General features: G+C 34.1%; 1 protein-coding gene across 1 annotated transcript in view; it reads right to left on the bottom strand.

Moving 5' to 3' along the window:
* The window catches only part of LOC120351063, a 303920-nt gene that overhangs the window by 92959 nt on the left and 189287 nt on the right, over positions 1–21674 (bottom strand). The window contains exon 2 of the mRNA XM_039427010.1: positions 2972–3013. Within this exon, the coding sequence (XP_039282944.1) occupies positions 2972–3013 (42 nt within the window). The remainder of the gene's footprint in view (positions 1–2971; positions 3014–21674) is intronic.

Genomic DNA, 21674 nt, shown 5'->3' with positions numbered 1-21674 from the left:
ATCATCACTAAGATTAGTAAAAGTTCTTGTCGCAAACATATGTGAAATGATCCGTTCTCATTATACGCCTCGTCAAAATTGATTCTAAAAGAATCCAGTGTAATGGAAAATGTGACAGAGGGAATAATGATAAGAGTTACTAAATTAAAATCAATTTGAAATAATAAAACTCATTGAATCCTCAAATTCCAATCTATCTGAATAAATGGATGTTCCATTCAATTATTATTATTTACTGGCTAAAAGGAATGATCTGTGATTATTAAAATGTGTAACGTATCATCAAGAGTTGAATTGGTGAGACACTTCAGTATCAACTTGAAAGAGCTGTTCTGTGCTAGAAAGTATCTGCTTCCATCTTTGAATATTGGATGAGAAGAAAATATGAGTCAGAGTTGAAATACATCCACTGCATCTTCTTCTCAGAATATTCATCCAACTTATCCTTGTTTGGAAACTGAGAAGTTATTCACTCCTATTCAGTTGTAAAATTCTTTTGTTAATGAAGAATATGTTTTTTTCTGTATCTATTCTCAGGAGGAATAAAGTCTAAGTAGTTCTCCAACCAATGATCAATTGCGCATTGAAATTGGCAATGAGGTTTAGAGTGTGATCAATTCAGCTCATTCAATCGTCCAATTTGAAATTCTCAGGAAAAAGAGCTATAAAAAGAACATGAAAGTAATGTCAATCCCAGAAGCTATTTGTTTTCTTGTTGAATCATGTTGGATAGAGTAGAATTTCGAATGTAAATCTTGCGATAGAATCATAACTCAAACTTTGTAAAAAGATAAATCAAAGAGGAGAAATTTATGAGTGTTTTAACAAACCGTTCAGTTAAAGCTGAAGAGATCGTTGTTCTAGTAGTAGCAGTAGCACCGTAGCAGTAAAATCTTCTGCTACACTGAAATCTTAACGCACTATTCCAATAACATTCGTCTGTCAATACCAGTAATACCTGCATAATTCAATGACTCTAGACCAATAGGAAAGGGATGAATTGAGAAAGAAATGTAAGGAAGATTTTTGTTGAGCTATGAAAAAAAAATCAAGAATGCATTAAAACAATTCTAAGCTGGACAGCTTATAAGCAGATTTGAGAACTGTTTTGACGGAAAATTTTGGAATTATAAAATGTTCAAATATAATGGCTTGTTTTCAAATTCAAGTTGAGCTTCTGGGACAATATGAATCGAATGCTAGTTTGTTCAATTGAGTTTAGGAAGTTAATCCTGGAGTTGAGTTACTTTTAATTTCTCGTTACTGGAACAATTTTGTTATTGCAAAAATCATATTATGAGTCAAAAAAATTGAAAATCAAATTCTCCAATTGAGATTATCAATGAAAATCAATTATTAAGAACAGCTTTCATAAACATCCATTGACAAATTGACTCAAAAAAAACTGCAGATAGATAGAACAAGAAGATAATAAAATGAGTCTACACTGGTACATAATTTCTATACAAGATGTCATGCAGAATAAAGAATGGAACTTCAATGCAGATCAGCAGTAAAACATTAGCTTAGGCGAAAATATAAGGCTAGCCTAGATTCATAAGAATAAACGGATAATATACGAAACGGATTATAACAAATGTTATCCAAAACAACTTGAGTGGAGTTCAATCCATAATAAATGAAGATGTTATTAATGAGAATGGAGCCTTTCCTTAACTAATACTATTGAAATTTAATCAATGATCATTCTAATCAATCAATAAATATTTTTTATAATTTGCTAAAAAGTTGCAATTGGTGTTGATGTAAATCTACAATTATTTGATATATTTCTCAAAATCAATGAAATGTTCAATAAATTTTTGCGGAAAAATAAATTCTCTCCCATTAGAACGGAATCTTGAGGAAATTCTTCCCTTCTTCCTTCTCTCATATTCTGAGGTGTTAAAATGATTGATTCTCATGAATGGAATAAGTAACGTTCATTATCAATTCACTATTTTTCAATTTTTAGAACAATACCTGATATTTTATCTGGGCAACTTGCGAATAAAATATCATACTGATACTTTTTGTACTCTCTAAAGCTTGATAGTCTGCCTTCACCAACATTCGTTGGATTTGAATAAAATTAAATCAATCATCAACATCAAGAGATGCACTGCATTTATTAAAAAATATATAAAATCATACAAAAATGTGTATGCATTGAGCCCAGTTAGTAACAAATTTACTGAGTCACAATTCAAAAACCAAACACTGAATTGTGATTTTTTATAAGCATAGGTAAATAAAAACTCACAATTTATTTGATTCGTGAAACAAATTCAAGAAAAAGCCTGTTGTGAAACCTGTTCCATGAAAATTCAGAAGTCCTATGATAGAGAAGAAGGCTGCCCATAATATACCAGCATTATTATTATCACTCTTATATCTCAAAATAAAGTTGTTATCATTATCTAATTATTTCTATTGCATTATCTCATTCAAAACAAAGTGTGATGATATTTTGCTCTGCTATTAAGATAATTCTTTTTTAATTTCAGTTCATCTCTCACATTACAAAAAAATATTCTACTCATATTTTTGTAGACTATTTGATTCAATTTTTTCTCACAAATGGAGTATACCAATTCATCTATAGTGTACACTTGAGTACAAGCATGAATGTTATAATTTTGTTTGCAGTGAGCCTTATGAGATAATTATAATCAATTATAATGAACCTTATAATCACTTTTTTGAAAATAGTCAATACACAAGAGACAATATAGATCTATCACACTGCAGGCAGCTTCTCTCTATTACAGGACTTGCTCATCCACATGATGAAGGCTCTGTAATTAAAATAATTTAAAAAATTATGCTCAGCAATTTTCGAGCTAAAAGTTATGCTGAATTGGAAGCACATATTGTGAGCAGTAAATTATAATTTTCTGTACCGTATCCTTTTCAGTATTTTGTCGGAAATGTGGCAGATTTTGAGAAAGATTTTCAGTTGAGAACTTACGCTTCCTGTTGGCCGATTCTGACCAAAATCTTGACGTGCCACCTGCAAGAGATATCAAACTTCAGTGCCATGAATGGTTGGTCGCCAACTCAGCTGCCCTGAAAATAGCTTCACCCTTCAGACGATCCTAAATCTACGGATACGACAAACATTGCGCCTGAATAGCAAAATTGATCATTGGAAAGTGAAATAGTTCGAAAAAATGTGTTTTGGTTATTTCGAGAAAAATGATAAGAGATAACGTGAATTTCATGGTACGGTATGGTAAAGCTTCACATACTGTGAAACAAGGAAGACAATATTATGATTGTTTTCAATAAAATAGGAAGGAGCCTTTTAGAGGACAGCTGAGAATGGTTCTCATCTTATAAATAGATACACTACATATATGCAAAAACTATTTACTCTAATAATAGTAAACAAGACTCTTATAATAGTATTCAGTGTTTAGATTTCTATAATATTACAAGTTAATTCAATAGATATCAATTGTGAAATTGGTTATGAAAACCATTCTCTCTCAATAACTATTTTTATGCATGATTCAGCTTCAACTGTTCCCAGAGTGAAATAAGGTTTAAATTTCTTCTAAAGTTTCAGATAGTTAAGAATATACAGTTCTCTAGCTATTGGAAATATGAGTATAAATGATTCAAGAGAAATGAGCAATAATCATTAACTCATTTTGCTATGAAAGGATCTAGTCTTGCGACATCTTAAGTGACAGATGGCTGGAAATGGCAGGATGGAACAAAATCAAAGGTTTGAAGTACCTTTTTTATCTTATCGATTCACAATACTATTTTTAACTCATTAGAGCCATTTTCACGTGTTATTTGAAAATAGTTGTGATTTGATAAGACGGTAACATCGTATACTCGATAATTCTTCTTGTGTTTAAATAATTTCAATATCCCTAGAAAAGTGAGAATGGCAGAATGAATATGAAAGTTTACTCAAGTTCTAAATCTTCATTGACAAACTATTCCATCATATAATATTAGTTGTTCAACGTGAACGAGAAATAATAGATAATCTACATAGTAGATCGTACCGTAATATAGCTGTTTTTATCCACAGCCCATCAAACATACTCCCTCTCGTGCTTATAATATTCTCTACAAAACGTTTACGGACAATTTTGCTCAACAATATAATTTAGAGAATATATCTTTTCTCAACAATATATTGGGAAATGGAATCTGATGAATTTTAGATGAAATTGACTGATTAAACTGCAATGAAACGATGATGAAAATTGTCTTTATTCCTGAACTATAAATAGGCCATCAACATTGGTAAAGGTACATGATACCAAGATAATTCATTGAAAGTGGATGGGAATAATTTACATGAAAAACTATAATTTGAAGAATCAATCTATGATGAATGAAAAGAGATGATGAGGTTGAAAACTGACTATTCTATAAGAGTTTTAATTGAAACAATATTCTTGTAACAATCTAGAGCAGAAATAAATGTATCCATCAATACGTAAATTGATTCTGGAATCATTATTCTATAACTCTATTATTATATAACTTATCAAATCATGCGATGAGTGACAAGATTTACAACTTAATCATTACACCTACATTTTGATAAGCTGTTTTAAAATAGATCTTGTGAAAGGCTCCATGTTAGCATGGATATCTTGTCAAGTTATCAATTAATTCCCAATTGACTCCAATTTAATGGAAATAGTTGTTCCAGCTAACCAACATAACACATGAGTTGAATAAGATAGACAGCATGACAGTAAGATTGATTGACGATAAGCTTGGATGAATTCGTTGTTGTAGAGCGCTGAATACTATCAAGAAGTTACATTCATCATGAATCAGATGAACTAACAGGTATCTGAGAAGTAGTATATGAATCGATAGTTTCATGACTGACAACCTGTCATCAAGGATTTAGCTAACTCAACAGTTCCCATACGAGATACGATATGCTTGAACCGTTGACAGGACTACGGACAAAATTACAAGCTCTGTATCTGTCAACTTCGCCTGCCTATCTGATCAAGATGTCCAAGTCCAAACTTCACCATCAACAGAGCATCGCATCAAACATCAGACATGAATATTAATGAAGCATCAATGAGTGAATGCAGACGGTTCTGTTCTATTGTAGCAAATAAAGAAATGAAACAAAGCCCTCTAAGAAAAATCTGGTGTGGTACACTCATACAACTTTCCTTGCTCATATTTGAAACTACGATCAGACTTCTGTATATGTGTATATATAATTGTTTTCAGAGTACTTTTTCCTTTGTGTAAATTGTAAAATTCGATTATTTTTTCAGTCGTCATTTTTTTAAAGTCGTCTTAACAGCTGTTCTACAGATGAAATATCTCGACTATGTGTTCTTTTTATGAACTGCGCTACCTACCTACCTCATGCACGAGAAGGAGGTTACTAAGTCCATTTCTCAAGGATGGGGTGGACCCCCCATTAGTTTCCCAGAAAGGAGACTCATGCCAGTTGATAGAGGTCATAAATAACTATAAAGAGAATGAATTTGAAAAAAATCGGTCAAGTTATTTTTGAGAAAATCGTGAAAAACATGGTTTTTTTAAATAATTTTAGTAACGTTTTTTTCTAAAATATTACGGAGCTCCTGCAATTTCCCTAGAAATGAGACTCATGTCAGTTAATAGGGCTTATAAAAAGCTATCCATGGTATAAAAATTGATCGAAAAATTGGTCGAAAAAAATTGTTAGAGCCGGTTTCGAGAAAACCGTGAAAAACATGGTTTTTTAGTAATTATCCATGGTTTTTTAGTAATTAATAATAACTAGAGACCCACTGGGTTGAAGAATTCGCTCATGAACTGTTGTATTGATCTCTGAGATCCACAATTTGTGATTATACAGAGTTGGTGAGAATTATTATAAAAGCAGCTGAATATGTCTTCTACAAGTACAATATTACAGTAGTAGGTTCCATGGGAATCCTATTCCAAATGAGAGAGAAAAAAGCTTTCTGTCGATTTAAATCCATTTCGAATCAAGCTCCATTTTTTCAAATGGGAAGGTGGTCATGTGATACATGATTTTGATTCAGAATTTCAAAGGAAAATTAATGGCGAAACCCGCATATATTTTCAACCGTAAACCCGATATTTTAGACCGTTTCAATGATCTCAGCATTTAAAGGTACTAATAAATGATACAATAATGGAATGAATGGGTACGGTACCTATACATTGAAAAATCAAGTGTTAGTGAGCACTAATGGTGGCTTCTACACATATTTTAACACTTTGAAAATAAATTTGTCATAGCAACTGCTATCACAAGTAGTATCAATTACGTGTATGTTAAAGACAGGCAGACAGACGTTAACGGAAGCGAGTTAATATAGAACTTATAAATTAATTAATTGGAGTTGCATAAAGAGATTAGAATAAAGAGTTGCATTTGGAGTATAGCTCTTTATGGGTCCGAAACGTGGACTATTGGTAAGGCTGAGGAAAAGACTCTAAATGCTTTCGAAGTGTGGTGTTGGAGGCGTATGCTCAAAATAAAATGGACTGACAGAGTAACGAATGAGGAGGTACTCCAGAGGGCGGCAGAAAAAAGATCTCTTCTGAATTTTCTCAAGGACAGACGACATTCTTGGATTGGACACATAATAAGACACAACGCATTCACGTCAAGTATTCTGGAAGGTACAGTTGATGGACAAAGGGGTCGTGGGAGACCCCGGCTACAGTATTTAAGACAAATGACGAAGGATCAGGGTGCTATGAGCTATGAACAATGGAAGAGAGTAGCAATGGACAGATTTAGATGGAGGGCTGCCAACCAATCAAACGATTGAGCTGTAAGAAGAAGAAGAAATTAATTAATGTTGTGTATTATTCAACTGTAATCATGTGTGAGGATTGGGTAAGGTTTCTTCTGTTCCAGTCTTTTCTCCAGCTGAAACATATCTTTTATGAACAAAATAAGATAGACTCAACACATTGATCAATATCATCATCCACAAAAATGTCTCTTGCTTTTCAAATCTATTTGGTGTAGCTAGTGAATAAATAATCAAGATTCTTTAATGATATACAATCAACATATTTTATTGAGGACTGTGAATTTATTTATTTATTTATTCTTATGGCTTTTATCGGCAGATAGATCCTTTCGGATGTTTTTCCTTGCCGTATTACCCAATGTCATTTCCTATCAACACTCAAGTTTATAGGTTATGTCTTGGGTTCTTCATGTTCTCTCACTAAAAATTTGTGATATCTCACTAAAAATTTGCACTTTCACTTCCTGAGTTCCTATTTTATAAATTTTAAAATCATGAAAACTATTTTTAAACACAAAATCAAATTTAAAAAGCAAAAAATATAAAAATTTTGATGATAATATTGAACTGAAAATTTTACATTGATTGACTGTGAATTGATTATTATCGATTGAGAAGTGAACATAAATCATGGTAATGAGTAGCTTATTCATTTTTATGGAGTAATATTCATGGGTTATCAATAGAAAAACAGTGTCGTATTCAGTCAATTAATAACCCTGTCATTTTATAGTACTGTAGCCTGTAGCGGTTGAGTAGATGAATAACGTTTTTCAAGATATTGGAAGAACGAAATTGAGGCTCCAGTTAATTCAGTTCAACCCGAACGGAAGCATCAATATCTTTCAACACACTAGACCAGATACCCACGATCCGGAAAGTAATTCAGATCATCTTTTTTTGTCAGTGAGAGATGTTTGGTCGGCGGAACGCGTAGAAGACGTAGGCTACGTGAAGATAACCGCACGCTCAAATCCAATTTCGAATGAAGAATTATTGGCAAGCTCGTGTATAGAATCCCTAGACGCCGTATCTGTATCTATTTCCGGTCGGTAACCTCTGATAACAACAGTTCTCAGCAAAGAAAGTGTTCAGTCAATACCGACTTGCAGAAGTCATTTTGGCAACGAAACGTCAAGAATATGAAAATACAGGTCGAGATTTTCGACAACTGACCTTTTGTGTTGCTACTTTATCCACGATCACGACTGGATAGGATCGCAAGAAATTGGATAGGCCAAGCATAACAGAATTTTTCAACAGTTGATGAGATAATACTAAGATTGATCAGATAAAACTTATACAAATTAGATTGATATGTGAGATTGTTCATTCTATGGATTGATATACTGATCAGATATACTAAAAGACAGTTCAAATGAAATACAGTCATGTTCCTGTATGAGTGATATGATGACCTGGTCATGATATGGTTATATGGTATCTGATGGATGGATCTGTTATATGGTAATCTAGATGACTTTCAATGTAGTTCTTACTCAATAATGGTATACTATTGAAAATATTTGGTTTTTTAGAATGTTGTAATTTTAACTAGAAGCTTTCTGACTCTTCCTTTACAATTTTGTTGATAATAGATTCAACAAGCCCCTTTTTTCTGCCATCGAGTAATGATAGCAAGAGAGTATGACGTTTCAAATAGTTATTGTAAGAGAAATGTATTCGTATCTATTTCAACCTCCACGTATTGGACTGAAGTCATAATTATTATAATATATGAACAGCCAAGAAATAAATATAATTTTTTTCTTTGAAAATGATCTTCACTAAGTCAACAGATATTACACATCTCTTCGTATGTGAGGGCTATGATATAGAACTGTTAGTTTCTCACATCATGCCGCTCATCTATTGTAGATTATACTCATCCAACAACATACTCTGGGATAAGAAATGATAATGAAGATGCATAGAGATGGTTTAAGAAATAAATGGATGATGATAGAGGCACAAGGTTAGAAATAACCTTAAAAGCCAACGTTGTGGCTGAAGGGATGTGGTGGATTGATGTTGTGAGCAGAGGTTGAGATTATCGGGTGGGGGAGGGGTTTTGGTGGGTGTTGAAGAATGAAGGGTGGAAAAATAAGGGCTGCAAACGTATAGAGAGGCGACGAGAGTCTTCCTTGAGTGAGAAGGGAAAGTGCGTTCTCAAGTGGTGTGGAGGAGAGATAAAATGAGGAATCGTGGAAGAGGAACGGAGAAAAGTGAATAGGATTATGCAGGAGAATGTGCTCGGAGGAAACTGGGATGCCAGGAAGAAGAGTTATGAATTAAGGAGCGCCTCCGACCCACGCACGCGCTCTCTCACACACGCACAGTTTGCATACATTATTTTGTAACTCGGCTGTGTTTTTATGCTCGACTCAATAGATTCTCCAAAAACCGTCGAGCTTAGGTTATTTCAGAAAAGAAGAGTAAATAAAGATAAATCGCCTTATGAAACGTTTCGCCGATTCTGGCTGCTATATTATTTATACACACTGTTTCATTCCGCGTCGCCACCTCCGCGACATTAGACGCGTTTTTCTTTCTTTCAGAAAAAGAATTTTTGTCTTATTTGAAAATGGCACATCTATATTGATCTGAGATTTCTTACAAGGTTCATTTGTGTGTTTTCAAACTCCATCAAATGCACCCAATAAGATGAATTGTAATAAGATTCGACTTCACATCAATATTTTGCAATTCATGGTGTTGGTTTGGATTATACGTGGAATTGTAAATTGTTTGATATATGCTCGAATAGTCCATCAATACTAAATGAACTAGTTGATTTGATGACAATATATTAGAAAAATGTAAATAAATAGTTGGAGTAATTAGTCTTTTATATCATCATATGCATAAGGTTTATATCATGTTTCATTTTGTGAACCAGTGAAAATCAAAAATATAACATGGAATCTCACCATCATATTCTGCTATATTCTGTTCCTATGTTCTAATCCAAAATTATATCCGTTTCTCTCGTCTCAAACCAAGTCACCTATTGTCTCTCACTATCTCTTTGACACTCATCTGGATTATCCACTCTCACAATATATAAACAGAGCTGCCTGTTCATCCACTTTTCTATTTGTTCCATGAACAGTCCACATGATTGTTGAAAAAAATCAAGTTGTTTTGCAAGAGGAAATTTGTAGTACGCTAGTACTACAAGTAGTACGCTACCCTCTCCACACTCAGACTTGTTTCTTGATGATAGTATTGTTCTACAATTGAATATTTTTTGTGATATATTTACCTTGAGAATGAACGTTTTTCTTCATTCTTACCTCACTTTCAATTCACTTTCATGGTACACTTTTTTCTACATCTGAGATCTCTTGTTTCTGTCTTCTACTCTCACTATCACTTTATATTGTATAAAGAGTGTGTGCAGTAGATTAAAGAGAGTACATATTCATATTATTGATCCATGAATTTTATATTCTATTCTAGAAATGAGTGACTATCTATCGTATAAATTGTTGTATCAACGATATCCACTAAAATTCTCCAGGACAGAATCGGAAGTATTAAAATGGGATGATTATATTGCTGTGTTGAAATATAGTCATAATATATTAACAATCCAACAACTGTATTACTGTATTCACCTCATTCCCTTCTCTTTTCATCTCCTATTTTACATGAAAAAGTTCTTTAACTTTGAATTAATCCATGGTAGACCTTCTCTCTTCCATCTGAAATCTCTGTGTGTCTGATAGTGAGTCATCCCATCACTTTCGCCACTCCATTCTCCACCCACACTACAACAGAGCCGCTTGTTTATTGGATCTGGCATTGAGCACAAAAATTGGCCGGCAGTGAGTGTCCAGAATACATGAATTTTCTAATGTTGGCAAGTGGAGCCTTGCAACAATACAAAGTGTCCGGCAATGATTGATAACGCTATTAGAAGTGCGCGAACGCACTCAACTTTTGTAAACAGCACCGAACGACTCGAAAAAGGCGTGGAACAACAAAGCGGTGCTCTTCTTTTGAGTGCGCTCTCTGGCGAACAACGGCCGTACCAACTGCATTGATATATAAATATATATGGGTTGGGATGCCCCCATACGTCGACGACACTACATCGTCCGTGTAATCGTTATCAGCCGCAGCCTCCAACATTGCTCTACTCTACCAATGGCTACTACAAAATTAAAGTTAGGTAGTAGAAAAGCTTTTCCGGAAATCTGCGAAGCTGAAATTCTCGAAATAGCAACAGAATAAATTCGTATCTTTAGTCTAGTTTTACAAACATCGATTTTGGACGTTTGAATTTTTGCTGTTCTTATAAATTCTTTCAGATTGAACGGAACTTGACAAAAATCACCTGTAAAGGTGCGAACAGATATACGCGCCGCGAACATGAGCGATTCACTTTTAATCAGCTGATTATATCTGTATTTCTACAGAAACGGTAAGATACAGATATAAAAAGCTTGGCATCAGCTGATTGAAAGTGAATTGCTCATATTATCAAAAAATATAAAAAATACTACGCCCAAAATTGATGTATGCTTAAGCCTAAGGCTAGTAACACATAAATTGATTTTTGGACGTACGAATTTTTGCCGTACTTATAGATTCTATTAGATGAATGAGATTATGTGAAACATATGATGTTTGTCTAGTGCTGTTTAAGCTTGTAGAATTCATGAGGATGCCAAAGAATACGAACGTCAAAAAGTCGATGTGTGTGTTGTGGTGCTCTTCCTGGGGGAGTTACTATCGCCTCCAAGGATAGGTCGACACACGTATAATGAATCTTGTGTGGAGTACAAATAGCCCCACGTTACTAGCCAAATTGTGTAGTGCTGTATTTTAAATGCCTCACGTTGTGTTGTGCTGCAAATATATATAGCTCCACGTATAACGAATCTTGCACTGAGTCACCAGTATTGAGGTTAGAAATTTTAAAATGCGTGCGTGGACGCTAAGTGTACACCAGCCTGATTGAGTCACTACAAGATTCGATACAATCGTCTGAATCGCGGGAGGCATAAACGCTCGCTCACCCTTGATTCTTCTTATGACTGATTGTATAGTGATAAAATTTTTAGAGGTAGTTTAGCGGTTGCTAAACACTGAATACGGGTATCTTAAAACTATTACCTGTGATGGAACAGCATACAAAATCATACAGGTCGAGCAAAAATCCCGATGTAGATAATTTACGGGACTGCGTCTCTAATAAGTTCCGAAGGATTAAAATAGGGTACTAAGGACCAGAGATCGTTCGGAATATATTTCGAGAACAGAGTCTTGTCGGGCTTTATGCTCTATTGTAGGAAATTATATGATCTGCAGCTGCATCTGCTATACAGTCGACGAATTCGCTCCTAAGTCGAAGTTGGTAACAGATAAAGGCTGATATATGAGCAGGTAAGGACAGAGAATAGGTAATCTCGATCTGACTCCACACACTACATCCACTTATATCTGTTCCAATATCCAGGTTGAATCAATTATTTCAATGATCGTACTTGATCGGTTCTTGATACTATAGAACGTGTCAGACACAATAATTGACAGGCTCAAGTAATAATCGAACTCAGAAGACGAATTGACAAAATGGAAATATAATATAATAAAATATATAATTGGACAGTGCAGATTCAAAGCTTGGATTACAGATTGAAAATAGTTTAACATTAACAAAAATAATTAGAAATTTTCTTGTACTCGCATGACACCATGCATGATTCAACAGAATTTTATAGTTGATGAATTTAACAGTTTTTCGAAAAAATAGTGAAAACAAATTATAAAATATTTAAAAAATACTCGGGTCGTGGTTCTGGCAGCGGAGGATAGTTAATCAACTACAAGTTCTTATAAATTCTATATCAGGTAAACTCTAGGATCTTAATGGTTATAAGCGCTTGTCGGCGTGGCCATTATTTTAACGAAGAAAATTTTATATTTTCTGCACTGTAATTTCTTTCGAAGCGTAGATTGGGGCCCCAAAATGTAAAACTCACGTGAATCCTCTTGGCGGTCGTGGTTCCTTTAGATCAAATTTTGTTTGATCGGCGGCTGGTCCAGGCTTCGGTTTTAGCACGTGTGGAATTTTAATTAAATATTTCCTTCACCAATTAAATCAGGGAATTCGAATTTCTAGAATAATCGATTGATGAAATAAATTCACAAATAATAGATAAATTAGCCTAAAATATTGGCTCACAGATAAATTATATAAAAATCGAACAAAATTTCACTAATGGGTCTTTGGTAACTTTTCAACAAGGTCTTAGCGGTGAGGATTTTAAAAGGGAAGTGACTTGTCTTCTTCTAATTTTCTCTGAGAATCTCTGTGTAATTAATTTGCATGAAAATTTGCCATTGGTAGAGTGATTATGACGTAGGCATGACGTCAGTGACAAGCAGTAAAATATAATTCCTTTGATTACAATAATAACTTAATTTGTATAATTTTCTAAATTGCTTAATTCTCTAGATACAGTTCCCCTATACAGTGTACATGCACTAGCATATATATTATGATAAGGCAGGTTTGTTGTCTGATAACAGATTAACATACGATGTTTTCAAACGATCATCCCTTTTGGTGCTATTTCTATGACATATGATTGGCTTAGACTTGCCAAAGACATTCATTCACCATGTGACTCAGTTGAATCAATAATTTATAATTTAATATTTCTTTACAATTCTTATTATATTCGGAACTGTTATAATTCATTTTGCTGCTCTTATCAGTAATACAATATTCATGCTATGACCTAGCTAGTTACAATAACATTTGTCATTATAATGTAATTTCGTGAGTAATAAATAATTTTAACAATAATACATACATTTTATTTTTCGATTTGAAATTCTTTGTCTTTTTCAATAGTTCTTAATTTCAGAAATAATATTATAGCTTGCATGAAAACCTGGTATGACATTATACTATATTGAGTCAGTCAGCTGTGTCTGAGCTGCTACAAAAACATCTGATTAATTGTAAACAACAGATGATTCAGATCTGATTAATTGTAAATAACCTAACCTCCAAAAGTTCAATGAGTAATTAATTCATAAATGATTTGTACTTAATTTGCAAAATAATTATAATTTTATCAAATAATTCTCTGAAAAAATGCGTAGTACAGAACGGTACTCTTATCTTATACTCAGCTGTTGATAAGGAAGCCTTATCGCTCGGGTGCTAACTATTCGTTTGGTAGATCTTTCATTCTATAGGGGTAGTTACAATTTTTTTTTTAGTTAATTCTCTCCTTTCATGAGATTTACTCAAAAGATTCATCACATTGTGTAACTGGCTTTAAGGTGCGAACAGAACGAGTAAGTCGCGGTGAAGATCGTTCTCACTAAAAAGATGTGCAATTATGAAAACATTTTGGAGTAATCGATATAGATATATGGATATAGAAGAACTCTGCGTATCGATCTGACCGTTCTTTTCGTACTCTGAAGCCAGTTACACACACATATCGATTTTTGGACGTTCGATTTTTGGTCACTCGAAATGTACATGATTGGACTTGACAATCACATGAAGTCATCATCTGTTTTCAAGATATGTTTAATCTTGAAGAATTTATAAGGACGGCAATAGTATATTTCGCACCTAGGGCCGAAAATGAGACTTTTCCGGCTCGAAATCGGTTTTCAAGTCCGAGGCCGTAGTCCGAGCACTAGAATAGATTGAGAGCCGGAAACACATTTTTGCCCGTGATGCGAACGCTATTTTTCGCCACACAGAAAAATAAAACAATATAAGTTATATATGCGAATTGTTTATTAGGCACTTCCGAAAGCAAAACTGGAAGGTCATAGCTCTAGCAAATCTGAGGTAATCTGAATATCAGGAAATTGTTCAAGTATTTCTATTTTTTATTCTGATTTGTCTTAATAACCTAAAAGAATATGTTTTAATGTGGGAGGATGAGTTTATACTTTTTTATTCTTTCAAATGACAATAAGATGATAATATTATAAATGCTCTGATTCTTTAATATAAACACAAAATAATAATGAAATGTTTTTTGATCAGCTGTTTTAGTACACTTGAAATTTGGCCAATCTGAATGTCAACGTCAACAATGCTTGTTGTCGTCGACTGCGGAAGTTTAGATTAGAAGTTCTATCCTTCTCTGAAAATCGAATTTGAATAGTTCATAATATATCTTATCTGTATTCAACTCATCCAAATGAAAAGTATTCATTTCATCCGATGAAATGATAGTATCTTATTGCAGAATACTTCATTCAATTCTATAGGCATAAACTGATTCAGTTTCGTAAAATATTTGTAAAAACGTTCAGCACCAAGCAACGAGCTGAAAATATAGTAAACCATAGAGCGGCTGTTGGTGTGCTTACAGAGCTCTCCATGTGTTACACGGCGAACTAAGGGCAGCCAACACAGATAGAGGCAAGAAGAGCCTCTGCCACTGCAGGAATAGGTGTGTTTTTGTGAGTTAAATTGATTTCTATGACTAATTATTATAATTATGATATTTATGATGATGATGATGATGATGGTATTGCAAACTTGACTGGAATGAACTATAGACAACAGTTACATTATATTATCATGTAATTTTTATTATATGTAATTTTTTAAATAAGTGCAATATTTCTAAAGTTTTTAATTTATTGTGATACATTCTGTGATTCATTTAGAGTATAAAATCAACCTTCAAAATTCAAAATTTTAAATCATCATTCCTGGACCTTGTATGAAATCAAGTGACGAAACAGTGTGTGATTACGTAACCTTATCTTTTGGACAACATTATGATTTTATCAAAATTTTTGGCTCAGCCTAGTTTTTCCTCCAATGTCATAATATTGTAATATGATTATAGTATTTTATACAATAAATGAATTATAGAATGAATTATAGATGTTAGGCCGGTATTAGACGGTAAGAGTTCTATGATATGAAAAAATATCAAAATATGATTCCATACAACTTATTCCATATGATCTACATATAACAGAAATATTACCGTCTAATACCGGCCTCAGTTTGTTATTTTTTTACTATCATACTTTGCCTCCTTGTTTTGAACTTAGAGATATGTAAATAAGTACCGTAAGCTGGTATCAAAGAAACGTCTTCATAAACAAGTTTTTCGAATTCCCTACTCAAAATAGCATGAAAATAATCCAATCTCTAAAATCATAATTTTGCAGTTACGGTATGGCATTTTAACTTAGTAGAGCACTTACGGCTAAGCAGTATCAACATTGTAACTTACTTGGGCTATATTAATTTCACCAAGGCTTCAAGTAAAGCAATTCAAACAGTTAATTCTATGGATGCAAAACAACTTTAATACATATATTTAGAATGCTCAAGAAAAATCCAATATAGTATTTATTAAATATAACTGATTTGCGCCTTGTCTTTTATGCAACTTCCCATTATATCAATAAGGTTATTCAAATTTTCCGCTGCTTCTTGCCTCTCTCTGTCATGGCTGCCCATGTTCAATTCGAAACAGGAATAGCGGCCACTCAGCCGCTCTATAGTTTACTATTTTTAGCTTGTTGGCACCAAGGATATTGCCCAAGTAGTTCCAAAATTATCCAACAGGTTTCGTGATAAACGCAGTACTATGAGTTTGGAGGTTAGATTCTATTATACTCTGAAAATTTTATTTGAATAGTTTTATCTTATTTGTATTTCATTCATCCAAATAAAATGATAGTATATCTTATTGCAAAATACTTTATTCAATTCTAGAAGCATAAACTGATTCCGTTTCATAAACTATTTTGTAAACACGTTCACATCAAATCAGAATCAGCTGATTTCAAGGTTATTTTACAGCCCTAGGGCCGTAAAAATTTTACCGGCCTGGTCAGAAAACAAACATTTTTGGCCTCCATATGACGCACGAAAACCAGCTCATTACATCCAAGTGGGGCGAAAAAAATCGTACGCTCAAAAATCGATCTGTGTGTAACTAGCCTAACAGTACATTTTAGAAGCCAATATGTGGAGATTGATTGATTTGAATATAATATTATTGCTCGTGATCTTTCTATTCCACGTCCTTATCTCCATCACAAGGCATACTCCTTGTATTTGTATTCCCTGGTATCTGGTATCCCTGGACTTCATTGGGCAGTCTTATTCAAAAACCCTTCACGTGAAATGAGGATAACTATTATTGGTCAATTTTCTTCTGTGAGAATGGATAGAGTTTAATTTTCATCTAAAATTCAAAGAATAGAATTTTATAATTGGAATTTGACTACCATCCAAATTTCGACATAATTTGAGTTCCTATAGTTGTTATGAATAAATGTATGTTGGAGGATGAATATCACTAACAGAGATCAAAAGTACAAATGCAAGCCTACTCATTGGAATCATCTTGAAAAATTAACTCTGTCACTAGGCTCAGAATATTTCAACCAGAAGGAACCGCACAAAAGCATCCGGAGTCGGAAAGAGCCTACAAGCCTAGTTCACAAGAATTCCTTGAGCTTGAAAATGGAGAAGAATTCGTGAAATTCAAGTTGGAAAGTAGAAAAATCAAACCACTAAACTTGTTTCGGAAACGAGTGGAGGAAGGGTTGAGAAGCAGAACAGAAAGAAAAGTCATGATTGCTGGGTTCAACTTGAATCTTTTGACTTGTGCCTTGAGCTCTACCACCAGTTTTATCCTCTATCTTCGTTCTCTCCTTCCTCACCCACCTTCCTCCTCCTTCTTCTCCACCTCTTCATGCTTCTTCTATTTCTCCTCTTCCTCACATCATGACTTCAATATCTTTCAGAGAATTTGAAGAAAAATTACTCAGCCACATACCAAGCAAAGCAGCCGATTCCAAAGCGGCATTGTGGTTCTCAGCGAAAGAGAGAGAGAGAGTGAGTGAGAGAGAGAGACAGTTCGTTCTTTTCCATTGGAGAAAAGGCAGATTGCCTCCGGCTTCACTGAAGCTCTATCAAAACTTTGCATCACTACCAGCACATTTATCCAGTTCTTGTAATTTCCCCTGTCAATCAGTTCGTGTCCCCCCACCACTGTGATGGGAACAATGCTTCGATGGGCCGCTTCCAGCTGTGTCTCATGAGATGATTTCTACAAGATGAACTTGTGTCAAAAACTTTTCAACATAACGATTAGATAAGACTCTGGGGACTTGGAGATAGGAATTAAAAATCCTTTTAATAATTGAAAGAAATGAAGTTTGGATTTTTCATGCGACGGGGAATCTTATAAAAGCACCAACCAGAGTATGACATTTCTGAATGAAAGTGTTGGATTCCTTCCTCTGTGACCCACCTCAAATCTGCCATATCCCAGTGTTGTGGTGCCGCTTCTGTATTACTCCACATGTATTGGAATATGCCTGAACAGTTACCATATTTTCTCATAGCTATAATATAATAACTTATTCAAAATCGAAATCAAAAGTCGGAATAATATGTGACAGTTCCAAAGACAAATAACTCATGGTTGTGAGGATTGCTTGATAAGTTAAATTTCACTAGAATCCAGGAAAATCATTTTCGAGAGTTATAATTATCATTTCCGTATTCCAGAGGTACTTTGTCATAGAGGTTTCAGTTCAGTGAAGTGGCAAAGTTTAAGAATTTTTAAAACAATTCTCTTCATTTTTCAAAAAAACGATATTCTTAGTTCGAAAAAACAAAGGAAACTACAAATGACTCAAGATCCATACATTGTGAAAATAATTATATTCACAGGACGTTATCTAGAGGGACTACGGAATTACTATGATCATGTGGGCTACTCAATCTCCTACAAAAAATTAAGAATTTGAAAGATCTTTCACATTCTTATTGAGATGGTAGATGATGAAATAAATGTGGCATGGCAGACAATCCTAATGAACACATGCTATAGAGAAAATAAATTTGAGCCATTTCTCTGCAATACGACTGTTTGAATAGCAATACACTTCTTTGGTAGAAGGAATATTCAAAATGCAATGGCATATTTTCTTCAATATCTCGAAGTACGAACCTCGATGTTGCCTTACTTTTCTCTATAAAATATTATTTTCACCGCAGAGGTAGTGAGATGGACGGACATTGACCAATTGCAGGAGAGCAGGCAAAGCAGTGATCAAAAGGACAGTGTATGGTTGCAGGCACTCTTTTGAATTGGCCGATTCTGATTGGAAATGACGACTCAGATTGTTATGGGGAGGTAGAGGGGTATGAGAAAGGGATGGATGCTGGCGATTGGAACCACTTTCCTACTCCTTTGTACTCCAATCTCTGATTGTCATCTCAAATTGCTAGCTAAAGTCCCATTCGCTCGCCTGCCTATCCACTATTGTTGTATATTGCTTTGTTCATTTTTCTAAGATTCGTTCTCTATTTCCTCTTGTAAGTCGCAAGTATCATCTCAAAGCCAACGTTTACAATGATTGCGCTATTTCCATCTGAACTGTTACATTGCAAATCATTCAACTGGAATAGCAGGATTTTGGATACTCTCCTCTTCGATGAATTGAAATATCCGTGAAAAGCATGAAAATCATTGTATTCATTCCAGAAATTCAAAGAATCATTAAATGAAATGAAAACATTGATAAAGTGATTAAGTACAGTGAACGTACTTAGTCTCATCCATGAGCCTGTTAATTACAATCCCCGAAAATAATATTATCTATCCTTATAGTATTCTCATCGCAATATTCTTTCAATTGTGGTAGGAAGTCTCAAGTTGTAAAAAAATAGAGAAATTCAAATACGTCTTCATAAATGTACGGTTTTACCAAGCTTGGTCAAAAGATTCAAACCTAGTCAAATCGAGTAGGCTACGGTTCATAACGAGTGCACTTGAACATGAATTATTTCTATGGCAATAGTAACTATAGATAAATAACAATTACAGTGCACACTTGTAGAGCGTACCCTGTCTGCTTTACCAAGTTCAAATCTCTTGACCCAGCTTGGTGGAACCGGGCATGAATTATTCATCAGTTGATCTATTTGATTGGACTCTGAATCTAGATTAAAATAATACAATCAAACATTGATACTGGAATATTATTCTTCATGATAAATAGAAAATATAATTATGATATACGTAGTATGAGTGATCTGAAAAAAAATTATGTGACCTGAATTACTACTGATAAGATTTCCCAAACCAATGACTGGGAGTCACTGGATCAGAATGTTATGCAGTCTGTAAGGAATTTCAAATCAATTCCTATTGAGAATAAATTTTGTATCGGTTCTGTTGAAAGATGTATTATTCAAATTGTGAGTATCGTCAATATCAAATAATGTGGTATATATTTTTTTGGAATTAGTTATGATAAACTACACATTTCATGAGACGATAGGCTGACCAATCCAAATTCTACGGTCTACACAGATCACTGATAACATTTGTGAACAAAATGGTATGGAAGCAACTAATCTTAACTAGAGCACACTAGCGCGTTCACAATACTCTTGTGAAGAAATTTGCTCAGTTACTCACGTCTCATCGCTTATCGCATCATGTGTATTGCATTTTAGTGAAATTTACTTTGAACTGTCAGCTTTCTAAACTTAACAACAATAAGCTTCTAGATGAACCAATGATTATAATTTGAAGTGAATCTCACTTTTGTGTAGTTACCGTGTCTTTTAGATCCTATAGAGTAGGAGTAGGTACAGTATTGTAGCCTTACATTTCGCCAATCATTCATACATCTGAGAATGTGTTCATCTTATTTTACAACTGGAAAGGCACACATCCCAAAAAGTGAATCAATTATAAGAATGTCAGAAACCAAAACCCAGAGTTATACTGTACATGATAGACTGAAAACAATAATAATTCCATTGAAATCCCAAATTCGTTAACAATTCAAAGCGGAGCTCTATAATCCTCTTTTTGGGCTGATAATTCCCCAGTTTCCTGCTGTCTAGTAATCAATTAATCATTCTGGAATTCAATGATATGATCAAATTCATCATTATATGGGTAGTATGGCTGATTGTATGGAATTTAGGATTATTTTACAATGATAGAGTATTGGAAATAAATTATACCTGATAGTCTGCCATCAATTTCAGTCAGCATTAGAAAGGAAAGGCTCCACATCAAAAAACACATTTGGAAGCAGAGCAGCTTACCTAGAACAGAAGGAAAAATTGGAATGAGAAGTCTAATTCTCATGAACTATGATTGAATTTTACAGATTGTGTTGTTTTTTTTTCTTCTTCTGTATTATTTTGTGTTTTGAGGTAGGCGCACACAGATCGTCATCGGACGGACGGATCGGATGATTAGATTTGATGCATTGTTTTCAATTGGAGTGCGCATACCTATACGGATGCGGATAGGTATGCGCACTCCAATTGAAAGCAATGCATCAAATCTAATAAACCGATCCGTCCGATGCGTGCCGTCCGTCCGATGACGATCTGTGTGCGTCTACCTTTGGGCAGTGTGCCTGTCGCATCCACACTGATTCACTACAACCACTACAATGTATCTTTTTTTTCCAATAAAATGAAATTGAAATTGAGATTTACCATACATGGTATTTAAGAATATTTTTTCCAATTACCACAAATTGTTATCACTTTGAATATCAGAAACCAAATCAGTAATGATTTCAGAGGAGGAGTAATTTTCAATTTTCACTATGCAACGCAGTCGTAAGCAATTTGAATGATCACGATAAATAGTTTCTAGATAAGCTGATAGGATTCGAAGCGCTTGATCCTTCAGAAACTGAATGCCAATGATAAGTTGAATTACATATAAATATAAGAAATATTCAGGTAAAACACGAATGTCATTTGAAGCGTTCTCTTTTAAGGATCCTCCAACATGATAAATATAATACCGACCGATAAAACATCCCGTTTTATGATTATGACCAAATTGATAATACCTAAACTTCAGA

The sequence above is a fragment of the Nilaparvata lugens genome, chromosome 4 (genome assembly GCF_014356525.2).
Source record: "Nilaparvata lugens isolate BPH chromosome 4, ASM1435652v1, whole genome shotgun sequence".
In the NCBI taxonomy this organism is placed as follows: domain Eukaryota; kingdom Metazoa; phylum Arthropoda; class Insecta; order Hemiptera; family Delphacidae; genus Nilaparvata; species Nilaparvata lugens.
Note: the sequence above shows the minus strand (reverse complement) of the source record. Positions and strands in the feature narration are given on the sequence as shown.